The sequence below is a fragment of the Diprion similis genome, chromosome 9, assembly GCF_021155765.1.
Source record: "Diprion similis isolate iyDipSimi1 chromosome 9, iyDipSimi1.1, whole genome shotgun sequence".
NCBI lineage: Eukaryota > Metazoa > Arthropoda > Insecta > Hymenoptera > Diprionidae > Diprion > Diprion similis.
In genome coordinates, this window is record NC_060113.1 from 3,661,910 (window position 1) to 3,675,837 (window position 13,928).

The 13,928-nt window shown below is 38.4% G+C and overlaps 1 protein-coding gene across 2 annotated transcripts in view; it reads left to right on the top strand.

Annotated features, from left to right (window-relative positions):
• The window catches only part of LOC124410375 (alkaline phosphatase-like), a 98,337-nt gene that overhangs the window by 35,864 nt on the left and 48,545 nt on the right, over positions 1 to 13,928 (top strand). For both annotated transcript variants that reach the window (XM_046888678.1, XM_046888677.1), the window contains exon 2: positions 13,051 to 13,298. In XM_046888678.1, coding sequence (XP_046744634.1) covers positions 13,107 to 13,298 — 192 coding nt within the window. In that variant the 5' untranslated portion in view covers positions 13,051 to 13,106. The remainder of the gene's footprint in view (positions 1 to 13,050; positions 13,299 to 13,928) is intronic.

Sequence of the window (13,928 nt, forward strand, 5' to 3'; positions counted from 1 at the left end):
TCCAGCACTTTGAGAACACCATGTGAAAAGTTTTTTCGCATAAAATAAATCATAGACGATTCAATTCGCTGAGTAAATTTTTCACGATCCAGCAAAGAATAAAATCAATTTAGTTACCTCCTTTTTATGTCCGCATTTGTTTTACATCTAAAATTTAACCATCGATGAATTCTAACGGGAACATTCTTTAATTTCCTGAGAGCAGCTCACTTTCATTGAAGCAATTAGGTTCATTAACATTAATATTTACCGGAAACGGGTCACAGCGGAGTTGAAAAAATTTCTTCACTCGTGTTTGACTAATTGTATTTAACATTGTCAATTGTAAACTTGTAAGTCGACAATTATTATTATACATATTTCACAGAGTTCTCATGTATGGGGAAACTTTCTTGCATTATTCCAGTTGAAAATAATATTGTAAATAAAATACCCGTACACACGTGTTATTTATTTATGTAAATTGCTGCAAGAGAGAAAACGCGTTTCGGTGCAAATAACTTTTCACTCCAGTTGAGACCTTCCATACGAATTCTTTGCCGTCGCCCCCCGTCGTCGCGTCATCGTGAAGATATTATACTTGCAGCGAAGCTGGCGTCAACGAAAAGTCTCGGAAGTTTAAAAGTTGAAAAGAAATTGCGATCTTACACTTTATTCGTTTCTGCCGCGTAGTTTGCGAAATTTTACCGTTCGAAAGAGGCAATCTTTTTTTCATTCTCTTTCGTACCAATAACCCAAACCTTATATATGTCACGTATATAAAATCGGCTCTCGCGTCGCTTTACAATCGTTAATGTTTATCGGTTTTATTCAATATTTTTCCAACCCCTCAACTCTGACTGCCTCTCTCTTATTCGAAATGAAACTGAAAGCCTTAGTCTGGTCGATTCGATTTTGTGAAATGTGAGCCTGTGTCTCTTGAGCTTTGATTTTAAGTGACTGATTTAGGTCTGACAGTGAGAAAGCGCTGCAAAGAAGTAAAACAAAGTAATATAAAAACTGAAAAATTCATATCACTTATCTATGTTATATTATGTATATACCGCGAGCCAAGGTACAAGGTACCTATGTATAAAATTATATTTCTGCACGCGATATACATTCTGTTCTGACTTTGACAAATTGCTTTCACATCGAAGCATGAAGATAAAAACAGACCGCAGCTCTTGAATAATTTTTACAACCGCATGGCACTTTGAGTTTAATTAAATTGAAATTGTTAAGTTGTCGACAAAAATTGTAGCCGGATTGAGTGCAGATAAATGAATACAAAACTCTTGCGTTCTACGATCTACTTCTAATCAAATATAAAAAAAAAAAAATTTTCTTCATCTTGCACGCCCGTTGATTCGGAATCTGTAATTTAATCTGGATAATTATTTTAGCGATTCGTCATTTCTGTAATATCGCGAATCGGGATAAATCTGACGATGCATGGTTACTGTAGATATTAATTTTTTGGGTCAGCAATCGCGGACATTGCAAAATATTGTCACTGCGATACGGTCGTTCATCCGAGCGTGAAAAAAGAAATGTCGCTGATTTTCCACGGCATGAAACACGGTGAAATTACTTCGCCAACGACAAATCTTTGGAACAACGTTTCTGGTATCAGTAACTGAAGCGGTTGGCGAAATATTACTGCACAAGTCGCAATTCACAAATTAACAATGCGGATTCTTCGACTATATACATATACATGTGTATATATACGTACATGCATTTAGCGTGTCATCGATGATAGAATTTACGTGCAGGAACAGATATATATATATATATATATATATATATATATACATACACGTACGAACATATTAAGACCTTGTGTATGTGCTTATGCACATGTATAGACGAGAGTCTGACGAGAAGCCTCTAAAATTTCCGTTTCGAATTTGGGGATGACGAAATCGCATTAAATCCTATTATTCGGAACGTTTCCGCATCCGTTTCGTTTCCTTTCTTTTTTCTCCTCCTCATTTCTTTCATTCTGTAGGTATAAATACGTACTATATATACATATATATATATATATACCTGTATATTTTTTTCATTCTAATTTCTTAACCGTCTCACCCCGTCTCGGGTAAATAAATGTCTTTCGAAACAGTTTCGAGTCCTTTATACCTATGTATTATATACATATACCGTTCGGGTTCTTCTTCTTCTTCTTCTTCTTCTTCTGCTTTTTTTCTTCTTCTCCTCGCCTCTTCCCTTGCAGGCATTATACTCGAGCCTTATTCGTTACTCGCTGCTTCCGCACCCGCAGAAAAGTTTGAGGATGAACTTTGCGTGTTGGTCGCCATCCCAATTTGCATCCCTTACTTACCTATACATATATATATATATATATATATATTTGTATTACTTTTGGGGGAGCTGCTTTCGTGATAAAAGAAGAGTAGTTATACCGTCCAAGCTGTGTATCTTGAGATGAGAAAGAGAGAGAGAGAGAGGATCTGATCTCGCGATCCCTGCAGCTTTGGCACACGGGTCCAAGTGTCAAAACAGAGGCTTCATTGTCCCGAGTATCTGTGTGTTTGCGTGTGTTTCAATACCCGTACAGGATCGCAGAAAGAACTCGTCAAGAATATCAGATGTAGGCTTTAACCCGTGTCGCACGCGAAATGGAGCCTCGAAACTTATATGGATAAAAATATCGCTCTTTGCGTGCGGGGGGAAAATGTGTTACGATCGATCCAAAATACAACCTTGCAGGTTATGACAAAAGCACGAAGATAAGCTGCCACCTATCTGTATTATGCTCGACTTTACCGTCAGCGACGAAGAAGCTTATTATATAAAGAAAACAAAAAAATATTTATACGCAGAAGAACTTGTATGTATGTACAATTGTACATGTATATAGATAGTGGACTCACTTGTTTTTATTTCAGAATTTGTATTATGTATAAAATTTGAAATAAGAACTTTGATAATCTGTCAGAACTTTAATTAACGAATTATTAATTAATTTTTAGATTTATTCAGAATTCATATTTCAATATATCTTCATAATAATCATTATTATAATAAAATCAAAAAATAATTTATTCGAGAACGATATTCTATATCACCACCAAGAATTGCTCGAGTCACGTGTTCGCTTTACGCCCCTCGTTTCTCCCGTGAATTTCACTCCATATACTCAAAGCCCGTCATACCTACCCTTATACGTGATATCTATCCATACACCCACCCACCTACACGATTTCGCGTTCGCGCAGAAATGGTCAAAGTTTGACCGCACGATGCCTGCGGCGTAGCCAAAAGGGACTAATTGAACCTCAGTCGAGCAGTAAAGTCTGTTTATCTAACTCGTTGCGTTGAATCGTCCGAATTCCTCAGGGTTCGGGAATTTGTATTAAAATAAATTTTCCATCAATTTAACCGAACTAAATGAAATTCAGGCTAGTTCTCACTGTCACGTTACAATTATGCTATATCAGCGTTATTTTCGTACTTCGACGGTCTCTGTCACAAACTCTACGCGTGTAATACACTACATGTATGTACATATGTATAATGTATTATACATGGACGTATATATACATATATATATATATATATATATATTTATTTTTGGAAATTCTGCGGTCCGACTGCGATTCGATAATCGCTGAAGGACCCTCGCGACCCTCGTGACATTGCGGCGTAGGAAAAAAGACTAAAAAAAAAAAAAAAAAAAAAAAAAAACAAAGTGGAGAATCGAGTCATCCGAAATAATGGAATATGACGAAAGTGATAGGGGAAAAGTCTGCGGGAACACCGTATACGTTTACGTATACACATATTGTTGACTTATCAGTTGTCCGAGCAGAGATTTTATTCCATTCTTCAGACGGTCGGTCGTAACGTAATTTTTTTTTTTAGTACTGGTATAGGTGCGAACCACCTACAGTGGAAATGAATATCCGTTAAATTTCCTTTCTGATTTTCAAACTACGCCGACACGATCAATCTATTCCCTGTCATTTTTCACCCGACTTTCATCAAACAATGTCGCCTGCATGCAGGAAAAAATTTCAACAAAAAAGAAAAAAAAAAAAGAAGAAAAAAACAAGAGGAAACGCCGGCTAGACTAACCGAGGCTATAAAACGGGCAGGAAATTGACAGCATCGAGTCGCCTCGTGGCAAAAGATTTTCAATTATATCTACGGCATGTTCATATTCTACGGTAGTATAATATTGTCTACTCGCTGAGTTTGCAGACAAACTGAAACATATATTTGTTTTTTTTCAAGCCTCCCTGATGAGCATATATATTTTGATTTTTATCAGAGCCTTTGATTAAGGCTGTTTTATTTCCTCGACCGTATGTTTCACGCGTTATTTAATTGACAAGCGCCATATTTTGTTAGATGCGAGATTATTACCGTTTCAAGTTCAAACACAGTAGGAAACTTGATTTTATAGAATAGTTTTCGCTTTCAAGCCAACTCTCTGCATCGCGTATATATATTAAATAATAACATTAAAAAATAATGTTTCCGATATTCTATGGGGTAAAAAAAAGTTCTACACGTATAAATACGTTTTATATAAATATATCCATCTGTAATATATACCTATAATTTATAGTAGGTATAGAAAATAAGAAACGTGACATCCTTTCAGTAATATATTTAACATTTCGCCAAGGGCTGCTGCAAAATTTGGGTATGTAAAGGGATGTTTCGCATCTTTTGATATTTGCCCTAATTTATGACGCAAGATAAATTACGTGCCTAGTATTTCTCGTCCGCGAGCCCCCCCCCCCCTCCTCCACCCATCTTCTCGTCCTTTCCCACCCTTTGACCTCTTTCCTCCCTTTCGCCGAATTACTTGTACCGTCATTTTGCATAAGAAACCGCTAACAAACTGGAGGGAAATGTATTCAGAGGCATATCCTCCTTTTGCTCCGTAAGCGTAAAACTCAAGCGTGTGTTTTCTCCTCGGGAGAAGTTGAGGGCACTGTATACGTATAGCGTCGTCGGGTTATCGCGAAGAAAGGGCCCCGGGCCTTTGGCTATGCGTTACACTTCCGTATCTTGTTATACAGACCCTAGAAATTTCAGGTCTACTTGTGCGAAAACCCCCGGAATTGAGTAATCGTCAAGGCCGATCTGCGCGCCGATGATAAAATTATACAAAACTGGCGGGGTCGAGAGAAAAAACTGGGAGGATTTTTTGTTTTTACTTGTAGCTGGTTTTTAATAGCTTATTTATATGATAAAGTTTAATGCGGGGTGAATATAACTCGGTGAATTGATATGTCAATAGGTTTGTGAATTGATGATAATTCACCTGAATTAATTAGAAACAACCGAATTGATTGAAAATTACTGTATTAATGAGAATCGAATGAAATAATGATAATTAATTGAGAAAGAATTGAACTATGAAAAATTAAGTCAAGTTGGTTTGAATTAGTTTTGATTCGTGCCAGAATTATCTGTTGAGAGGAAAGAAATATGAATTGAAATGAAAAAAAAAAAAAAAAAAATTTATTCTTATTGACAGAAAATGGAGAAAAAAAAAATCGTAACGTATGACCGAAAATCAAGGAATCAAAAAAAAAAAAAAAAGGTTCAAAGATGTGTACATGCAATTGAGATTGTAAAGAAATATCTCGTAACGAATTCTACATGCCGAATTTCTTGTGAATCCTAAACTAACCTAACTAACGATAAGATTTTCGAAAAGTGAAGGCATAATTTTTACGATAATTTTTCCTTTCATTTTACGATTTGCCAATGCTTGCGAAAGTTAAAAATTTACACGATGGCGTCAGTTTGAGAGACTTTAAAAACAATTTTCAGCTGTCAACGCGTTTAATACACGTTTATGGTGTGGTGGGCGACTCGCTTTACTCTTACGATGTGAAACCAATTTCACATGGTTGTGACATACAGCTGCGTCGTACACGTGGCGAATTATATTTCCCTCTGGAACTGAGGCGGAACTTTTTTTTTTTTTCTTTTTTTTTTTTTCATTTCGGATGCTCGATATTATTGCGAGTCTTTTATAGGAGTCGAACGGATTTCTTGGGATTTTAACGACCCTCGCAACGTCGTTGTAACGCGTCATTCTCTCGTCTCCGGGGGACCGTCAAAACTGGGAACCTTCGTCTCTGAAAAATTCGCTTCTCTTTTTTTCTCTCGTTGAGATTCTTTTCATCGAAACTTCAATCCGGCCAAAATGGTCGAATGAAATGGACCGACTCTCTCTCTCTCTCGCTCTCTCTCTCTCTTTCTCTCTCCTTATTCGTCCCTGAGCCGTCTACTATATATTCTCTACTATAATCAGATATCTCTTTCGTTTTTCTTTTTATCCCTCCCTGTATGCTCGTCCAAAAACTGACCTCGATCTCATGGAACGCGCAGCTACTTCCCCTTTACGTTTCCTGACAAATTGTCAACGCTTTTTACACACACGTTACATTCGTACAACGTCGGGTAAGAAATCGTCACGCCGCCGTCTTGAATCACATTTTTCAACGTGTCTCCGTCGGATATACGATGTATTATTATGCGCCTACGTCGATTCATACTATCGTTTTTTACATCATTCAAAGCTCAGACGTCGTGAGAATGTTGCCCATTTTTTACTGCGAAATTCAATCGAATATGCATAACATATACTTTTAATAAATTACGCATGAAACCTTTTTTGATAATATTTAGTCACTGAAAGAAATTCGGTATAAGAATCTTATAATTTCATTGCTAGTCGTCAGAGTTTGAATTTTTATTTGCAACGGTTTTTTTCTTTCATTACTTCTAAGAGTTCCGAGTAATTTGTAGCCTTCAATATTTACTCAGGCTTTTTGGAATCCGTCTTTTCTGAATAACTGCTTACGTTTCGTGTACTAATATCGATACGATTTTCTCTCGTTCCTGACGTTTCTTCCAATCGGAGTAAAACAAGACTTTACGGAAACGTGCGGGTGCAAATATTTTTCCATTAGCAAAAAAATGTTACTTTTTCCAATGCTTGTTATTGTATGTACTGTGGGAGGAAAGAGTGCGTTAATTGACTAGTATTATTTCCCTGCAATACAAACTCAGTAAATTCAGGCACTATTTCCTCTCCGTAGATATCCCGACATGTTTCAATTTCCATCAGAGTTGATACGCGTTGAGAAAACAATCAAGCTCCAGTCAAAGCGAAAATCTTAAGAGTAGCTGGGGCAGGAGGTCGAATCCGGCCTGGAGATGAAATGCTCGAAAACAAAAAGAATATGAGGAAAAGGGAGATCGCGACGAATAAAGGACGACAAAGTAAGAAAAAGTTCAATACGAAAAAAGTAAATTGTATTTTCATTTTCCGCCCTCACGTACTTCTCCATGTGAAACCGCGTAGGCGGACGTAGTTTTTGCTCAAGAAAAGAAGAGAAAGAGAGAAAAAATACTTTCTCCATTCTCAGGAAAAATAATAATTTCCTGGATCCGCGCGGGTGTAAATCGGATATAATATTCGCAGAGCTGATGCCTATAGAGGCTGGCCCGTTTGGGTCAGAAACACGTGTGCTCTTGACTCGAAATTTCGGTTTCGAGACATATTAGACTATCTATCTATAGTACATATATATATATATATATATATCTACATGGGGTGACACCAGGGTGTACTGATCAAATTGGGTTGTGGCTTGCGAGAGGACGTTGAATCCAATCTCGAACTCGGTACAAGTCCAAATGCCTCCCCCGTCCTCCCCTAAAGGATAAAGTACCTGGATAACGCAATTATCCTTATCAAAAGGGGAGGGGCGCTGATCGTTTCCCCCAGTCTTTGGAAATATGCACATTTTTCGCCCTGTCAGTTGGATCGGTATCGTTTGAACTCTCAAATCGCTACGGTGTTCGGTTTAAAAATTGTTTTTTATTCTTCTCTTTTTACTTATTTAACTTTCGATAAAGTCAGCGTGATAATACGATGTTTTATAACGTAAATAAATATCAGTTATCGGAGTTGTAAGATCTCTGTATACGAGAACATTTTTTGCGCATAATTTTTACAATCGTAAGATATAGTTTTTTAAATCGTAAGTAATGTGTGAGAATATCGTAAAACGTTATCGTAATATAAGCAGGAAATGATAGTTTATTTGTAATTTATTTTTTAATTGCTTATCGCACGTGACGCATAATATGTTGATAAGAATTTGGGAATAGGGAAGGAGGGAGGTGGATGGAAAATGAAATTATTTTTCAATTCGCAAACGGCACCGTGATTCGTATAACTGTCAATAATGAATGCAATACGATTTTATTAATCGAGAACCGTGTTCGCGGTTCGAAATAACCGAAATTCGCTATCGCGGGCAGTCAAACAGCAGATATAGAATCGCGTGTGAGAGAAAATTGAAAATATACACACCGTGGGGTGAATTAATTATTTTCAAAATGAAACTTTGTCAGGTTTTTTAATATGCTCACAGCCGTTCGGTGCAAGCTACGCGGCCTGCACGTGGCAAAGTTTTTATTAAAGAACCTCGAAAGCCGGACGAAGTTTCAATTTGCAGCTAATATTATGCCTGGCGTGAACCTGCTATATACGTATGCATACGTATATCTATACGTACGTACGTACCTACTCCGAGCACGATTTTCATTTCTTCCCATTTCTTTATTTCACTTCACTTTTCACAAGCCGCTGTCTCCGTACAGCCGCTAACGAAATAACAAGGTTTATTAAAAAGTTTTCCAAACTGACAATGAGTAGATACCTACGTGGCTTTCGAAGGAATGCACCAGGCAAAAGCTTGACTTATGGTCTCACGCGTTCACAGGTGCTAACACGAATGTTGTATTTGTTTTTACCAATATTTCACTCCTTGATCATGGAAAATACTGAAGTTATCAAAAAAATGTTTTAAGATTCTAAGATTTATCTATTTTCGTATGCATGTCTGAAGGGATCTTCGTAGCTCACGAATATGATTACTCAACAAATACACGAATTCTACAGTTAATATAATTACTAAAAATTTTCTTCAACCAAACACCTCAAATCTAAAAATTCGTGAAATTCGATTCCATCGACTTCAGTTAACTACTGCTACAGATTTTCGAAGTGCGTTTATAATTTTTACTACCGTCGACTTCAGAAAAGCTCCATGCGTTTTAAACGCCGCGTCGCAAAACTCAAAACTCGCGGCGAGACGCAGCTGATTTCACGGTATTGCGTAGTTTCCTCATAATGTGCGACATTTGTCGCGACAAAAGCGGCCCCTTAATTCTGACAAAAAGCGGTGTTAATTTCGCCAAAGTTGTCTTGTCTGCCTGGGATTTCAACAATGGCTCGGCGATACACGCCAGCTTTTCCAACACCAGCGGCAGAGGCTTTTCCACTCGCATCGCACATCTCGTGACTACCTTGGGAACCGCTCTCTAACTTCGTAATTCTAATTTCTCGTCTACGCCTGCATGCAAAGGGTATAAGGTATACACACATCGCGAGCGGCAGTTTTTTCTGTCTTTCCTAATTTCCCGCGAGTGAAAGGCGGATTAAAGTTGCATAAAACGTACACTCGTGGTGACAAAAATGCCAAAAAATTATAAAAAACAAACGGATCTGTAAAATTACGTTTTGAGCTAATCGAGTCTAATTTAGTTTAAAAATTGCAACTGAAATTACTTTTTTTACTCACAATATCAGGAAAATAATTTCGTTTTGTTCATTACGTAATACAATTTTTTTTTATACATCCCGTCAGTTGGTGAAGAAGTTACAAAATCGTTATAATTTAATTTTTATTCAGCAAGATAATACACTTTTGTCATTATTTTTATTTGCGAACAAAACGAGTTATTCTTCATGAGATTTATAGTCAAGCAATTGGAATTTTTGTAAAAAATGAAGAAAATGGTCATCGATACGATGAACTGTTTAAAGTTTAAGAAATTAATTTCTTACGTGCAAGAATTTCTTCAGTTACAACTTATAACTGGATTAGATCCGACGAAACTTTTTGAATCTTTATTTTATCACGTCTTCTCCCAACAATTTTACAATCATAACGTATAACAACTCGTCGATGTTTTTCGTCCAGCTAGCCATCGGCGGGAGGAGTTCTTATCTTTTTCTTTCCAGAAAGAAATTACAACATTCCGCGCCTTTGAAAATTGAACCGTGCGGGTAGGAATTAGGTCAGAATCGAAGATCGAGATCGAGAATGAGAAAAGCTTGGATCTCGTATAAGCGCGTAACATTATACACGACTTTATACCCTACACATCCGGGAACTGCCATCAGCGTTATTGGATTTTCCAGGCTCCACAGAGCGTATGAGAACTACTTCCGGTCTAACCAACTGAGAAATGAAAATAGTCCTGGGCGCTTGCCCGCGAGTAGTCGGACGGCCATTTTGAATTACTTGTCCTGTAGCGCCCCTTGCTTGACCCTTTCCTTCCTCCCTTTCTCTCTTCCTCTCCATCGCACGTTATACTGATAATACCTTTGGTAGGTACGGTATTGTCGCCACAATATTCCGTGTACGCTGCATTGTTCCTGTTCATATACACGTGGGGAAGGGAATTTTGTCCCTTAGCTATTCCGCGTCGCGTCTTCGAGGTACCGACGTATCTCTCAGCCTCCGGACCACGAAGTGGGATTAATAGAAATGCCCGAGGTCCTTGCCCGCTCGGACTCTCGAATCCTGCGACAATTCGACCGACTCCTTTACCCGGGTTTATTATGAACAGGACTCTGCTCCTTAGGGAGTGATAATTCCGTCATCGAACCGCCCCTCGGATATTTGTTAGGGAGTTTTTTAGGCTCACAATTCAAGGGGGAACTGTCATGGCCCGGGGATGAGAATGTAGAGGGATAGGAACAGTGAAGTTTTGTGTTTGTTGTTTTGAAAATTCTACGTTGATCCTTATAATCGTGGCGGGGTTGAAGTCTAATTTCGATTTATTTTGTGGCGAAAGTTGAAGCAAAGAAATGAAACTTTTACGAAACAATGATGTTTCGAATTGTCCGAAAGGCGATGGCGCAAATTTCCGAAATGCAAGGTTTTGAAAAATAAAGTTTCGATAGAATAAAATTGTGAATATTGAAATGCAATCATACAGCATAGCTCATGAGTAAATAAAAAAATATCGAAAATCCGAAGAAAAAAAATTTCACCAAGCCAGACATTCACAGAACTGAAAATCTTGGATCATTCGGAATTTCGATGTTTCAGAATGTTAGATTTTCTCATTATCGCACTTTTCGAACTTTGAGCCTCAGGCTTCGGATTATTCGAAAATTTGAAGTTTCGTCAAAGTCAGATTTTGGTAGTTGAAAAAATTGGGCATTTGGCGCTTTCGGAGCTTTTGAAATTCGGAATTTCAACCCCACCCCATCTGTCCCACTTATCTTTCTACAGCTTAACTTTTCTGTACATAAAAAATGTTTACATTTTGTAATTTTTTTCGCGTATCTGATGTTTCGACATCGTTACCGTTCCATTATATTTTCTGATGTTACTTCAGTTTTACTACCACCCGGGAAAAGGTCGAGGCCTGACTTTTATTCGGAGACTTCTCTCCCCCATCTGTGGTAGGAAATTTAGGAGAAAGATTCCTGATTAGGTCGCGCCCAGATCAGAGGTTAGCGACGGCCTTACAGTCGAAGGCTGCTCTCCAGACTTCAAATTGTGTAATAAACGAGGGAATCGAGGAATCAGGTGTTTGCGGTTTGGCCCCCTGTTTTCCATGGCATCCGTTAAATAATCCAACCGCCCAAACATTGAACCGAAATTTACGATCCGGCAAAAATCAAACCTTCACACAATCCTTCCACCCTCGTTACCTCGTATGCGTGTCACGCGCGTTTGCTTATTTTGTTTTATGTTATCTTGATTTTCAAATTTTTACCATGTCATTCGATTTGGGATACCGCAGCTTTCAAATTTCTCAGGACTTCTAACTTTTTTAAATTTATACCTCACGTACATAACGAACAACACTCCATAATTACTACTCAAAAAGCTTCAGTTTAGTCAATCTTTAACTCGACAAAAGATTTTCCTGCTCAGACATCTTTTTTCTAACCGTATACAATTAAGAGAGATAATGAGTAAAATCAACCTTCCGAATCGGGGATTTCTTTTCAAAGGTGAATTTATTTATTTATACACAATTAAAGAATTAAAATGAACTTTGACCGTCCTGTGAAAAAAATTTCACGTCACGTTTGCAACACCTGTTCCATGCGGAAAATGGTGAAAAAGCAATTTCGAGGAATGATATTCGATCGACCTCGAATCGTGTCCGAAATTTTACTCGGCAATCCGACCCTCTGTGCTCTGGTTCATCGCGTATACGGAACTACGTGCTTGTCGGGTGTGAAAGAGATTGAATCGAATCAAAGACTCGAATAATCTGGAGCGTGGGTGGCCGGTCGCCTTGCTGGCAAAACGTCCCTCCGTCGACACTCGAAATTACGCTGGACGGTCAGTCGAGCCGAGATTCTCTCCTTCCTTGGAAAGTTCGAATTGTCCGGCAAAGCATAAGGAGAAGAATCCTTCCGGAAAAGAATATCCGCTTTTCGAACTTCAATTGGGTCGGTGCGCCCAAAAATAACCGAATATAGATAGAAGCTTAGCTTTTTTATGCAATCCGCACGATTTGATGATCGCCTTTCTGATCTTCAATAGCTCGGTTTCAGTCCTTAGAATATCTCACGTGCGTCTATAACGGCGTAAGATCGTAACCATGAAAAATGCAATTTTAGTGGCGAAAGGGCGTATGTGTATTTTTTTCTCACCACCATCCGCCCTTCAATTATTATTTCAAACCTTTTGCATCACAGATAATTTTTTTTTTTTTTTACCCTGATGCATTTTTTCGTCAAATATAAAAGCGATAAAAAAATCACATCGATTTTTTATTTTTTGGTTTTAAAAAAATCAGGTTCGCGGATGTTGAAATTGGTACCTCTGTAATCAGTCTTTCCGAGACTTCTTTGTAAACTAAAAAAAAAAAAATATATATTTATCGAGTGGTCCCGTAGAGAAAACGAATTTCCTTGCAGCTTTCTTTTAAACTGTAACTCGAACCCTCGACGTTTTGTTGCAGAAAGAGAAGTCTGGTACGAGGCTGCGACCAGAGCCATCGAATCGCGGGTCAGGCAGATGGCAGCAGCCTCCGGAAACCCCGGCACAACGCCGACGGGCGTTGCCCGAGGTGTCGTCCTCTTCGTCGGCGACGGTATGGGCCTTAGCACCCTGACGGCTGCCCGAATCCTGTCGGGTCAACGCCACGGCAACACTGGAGAGGAGGCTGAGCTCGCCTGGGACACCTTTCCGGCCGTCGCCTTGGCGAGGGTGAGTTTCACGTCTCTCTAAGATAACCCTTAAATCAACCCTTTGAGTCATGGCGGTAGGTATTCCTACCGCCTAGCGCCTATCCAATATGCCGGACGAAAAATTTAAATTTTTGGGATTTTTAGGGTCGCTGATTGCGAATCTGAAATCAGATTTTGAATATTGAGTATCGTGAATTCATTCAGCGACCCTAAAAACTCTCGCTGCATAGAGTTTTTTCTCATCGTTTTCGATTGAAGTTAAATTTTTGTTATCTTGAAATTTTTGAATGCGATTTTAGATCTGTAATCGACAACTTCCCAGATATTGTTTTCCGCCCGTTAGTGTGACATGCCTGAAAAAAATCTTTCAATTTTACGCTCCGATGCCCTCAATTTACTCCTTCTTCGAGTAAACTTCTTACGTCATCAATTTTAAAAGTTGCGTCATGCCTTTTCACGCAATCTTTCACCGTCGACCATATCATTTTAATTGAATTTAGCTTGCAACATAAGGGGGCGAGTAAAAGACCGTTTTGCCATGTTTGATTTGCCTTCTCGTACGATTATACGTACTTATTAAATTGTCTTTCATAAGAGACACTAAATTCAATAATCCAGCCTGCAGAACTTTCTGCAAAGTAGGAGGTGC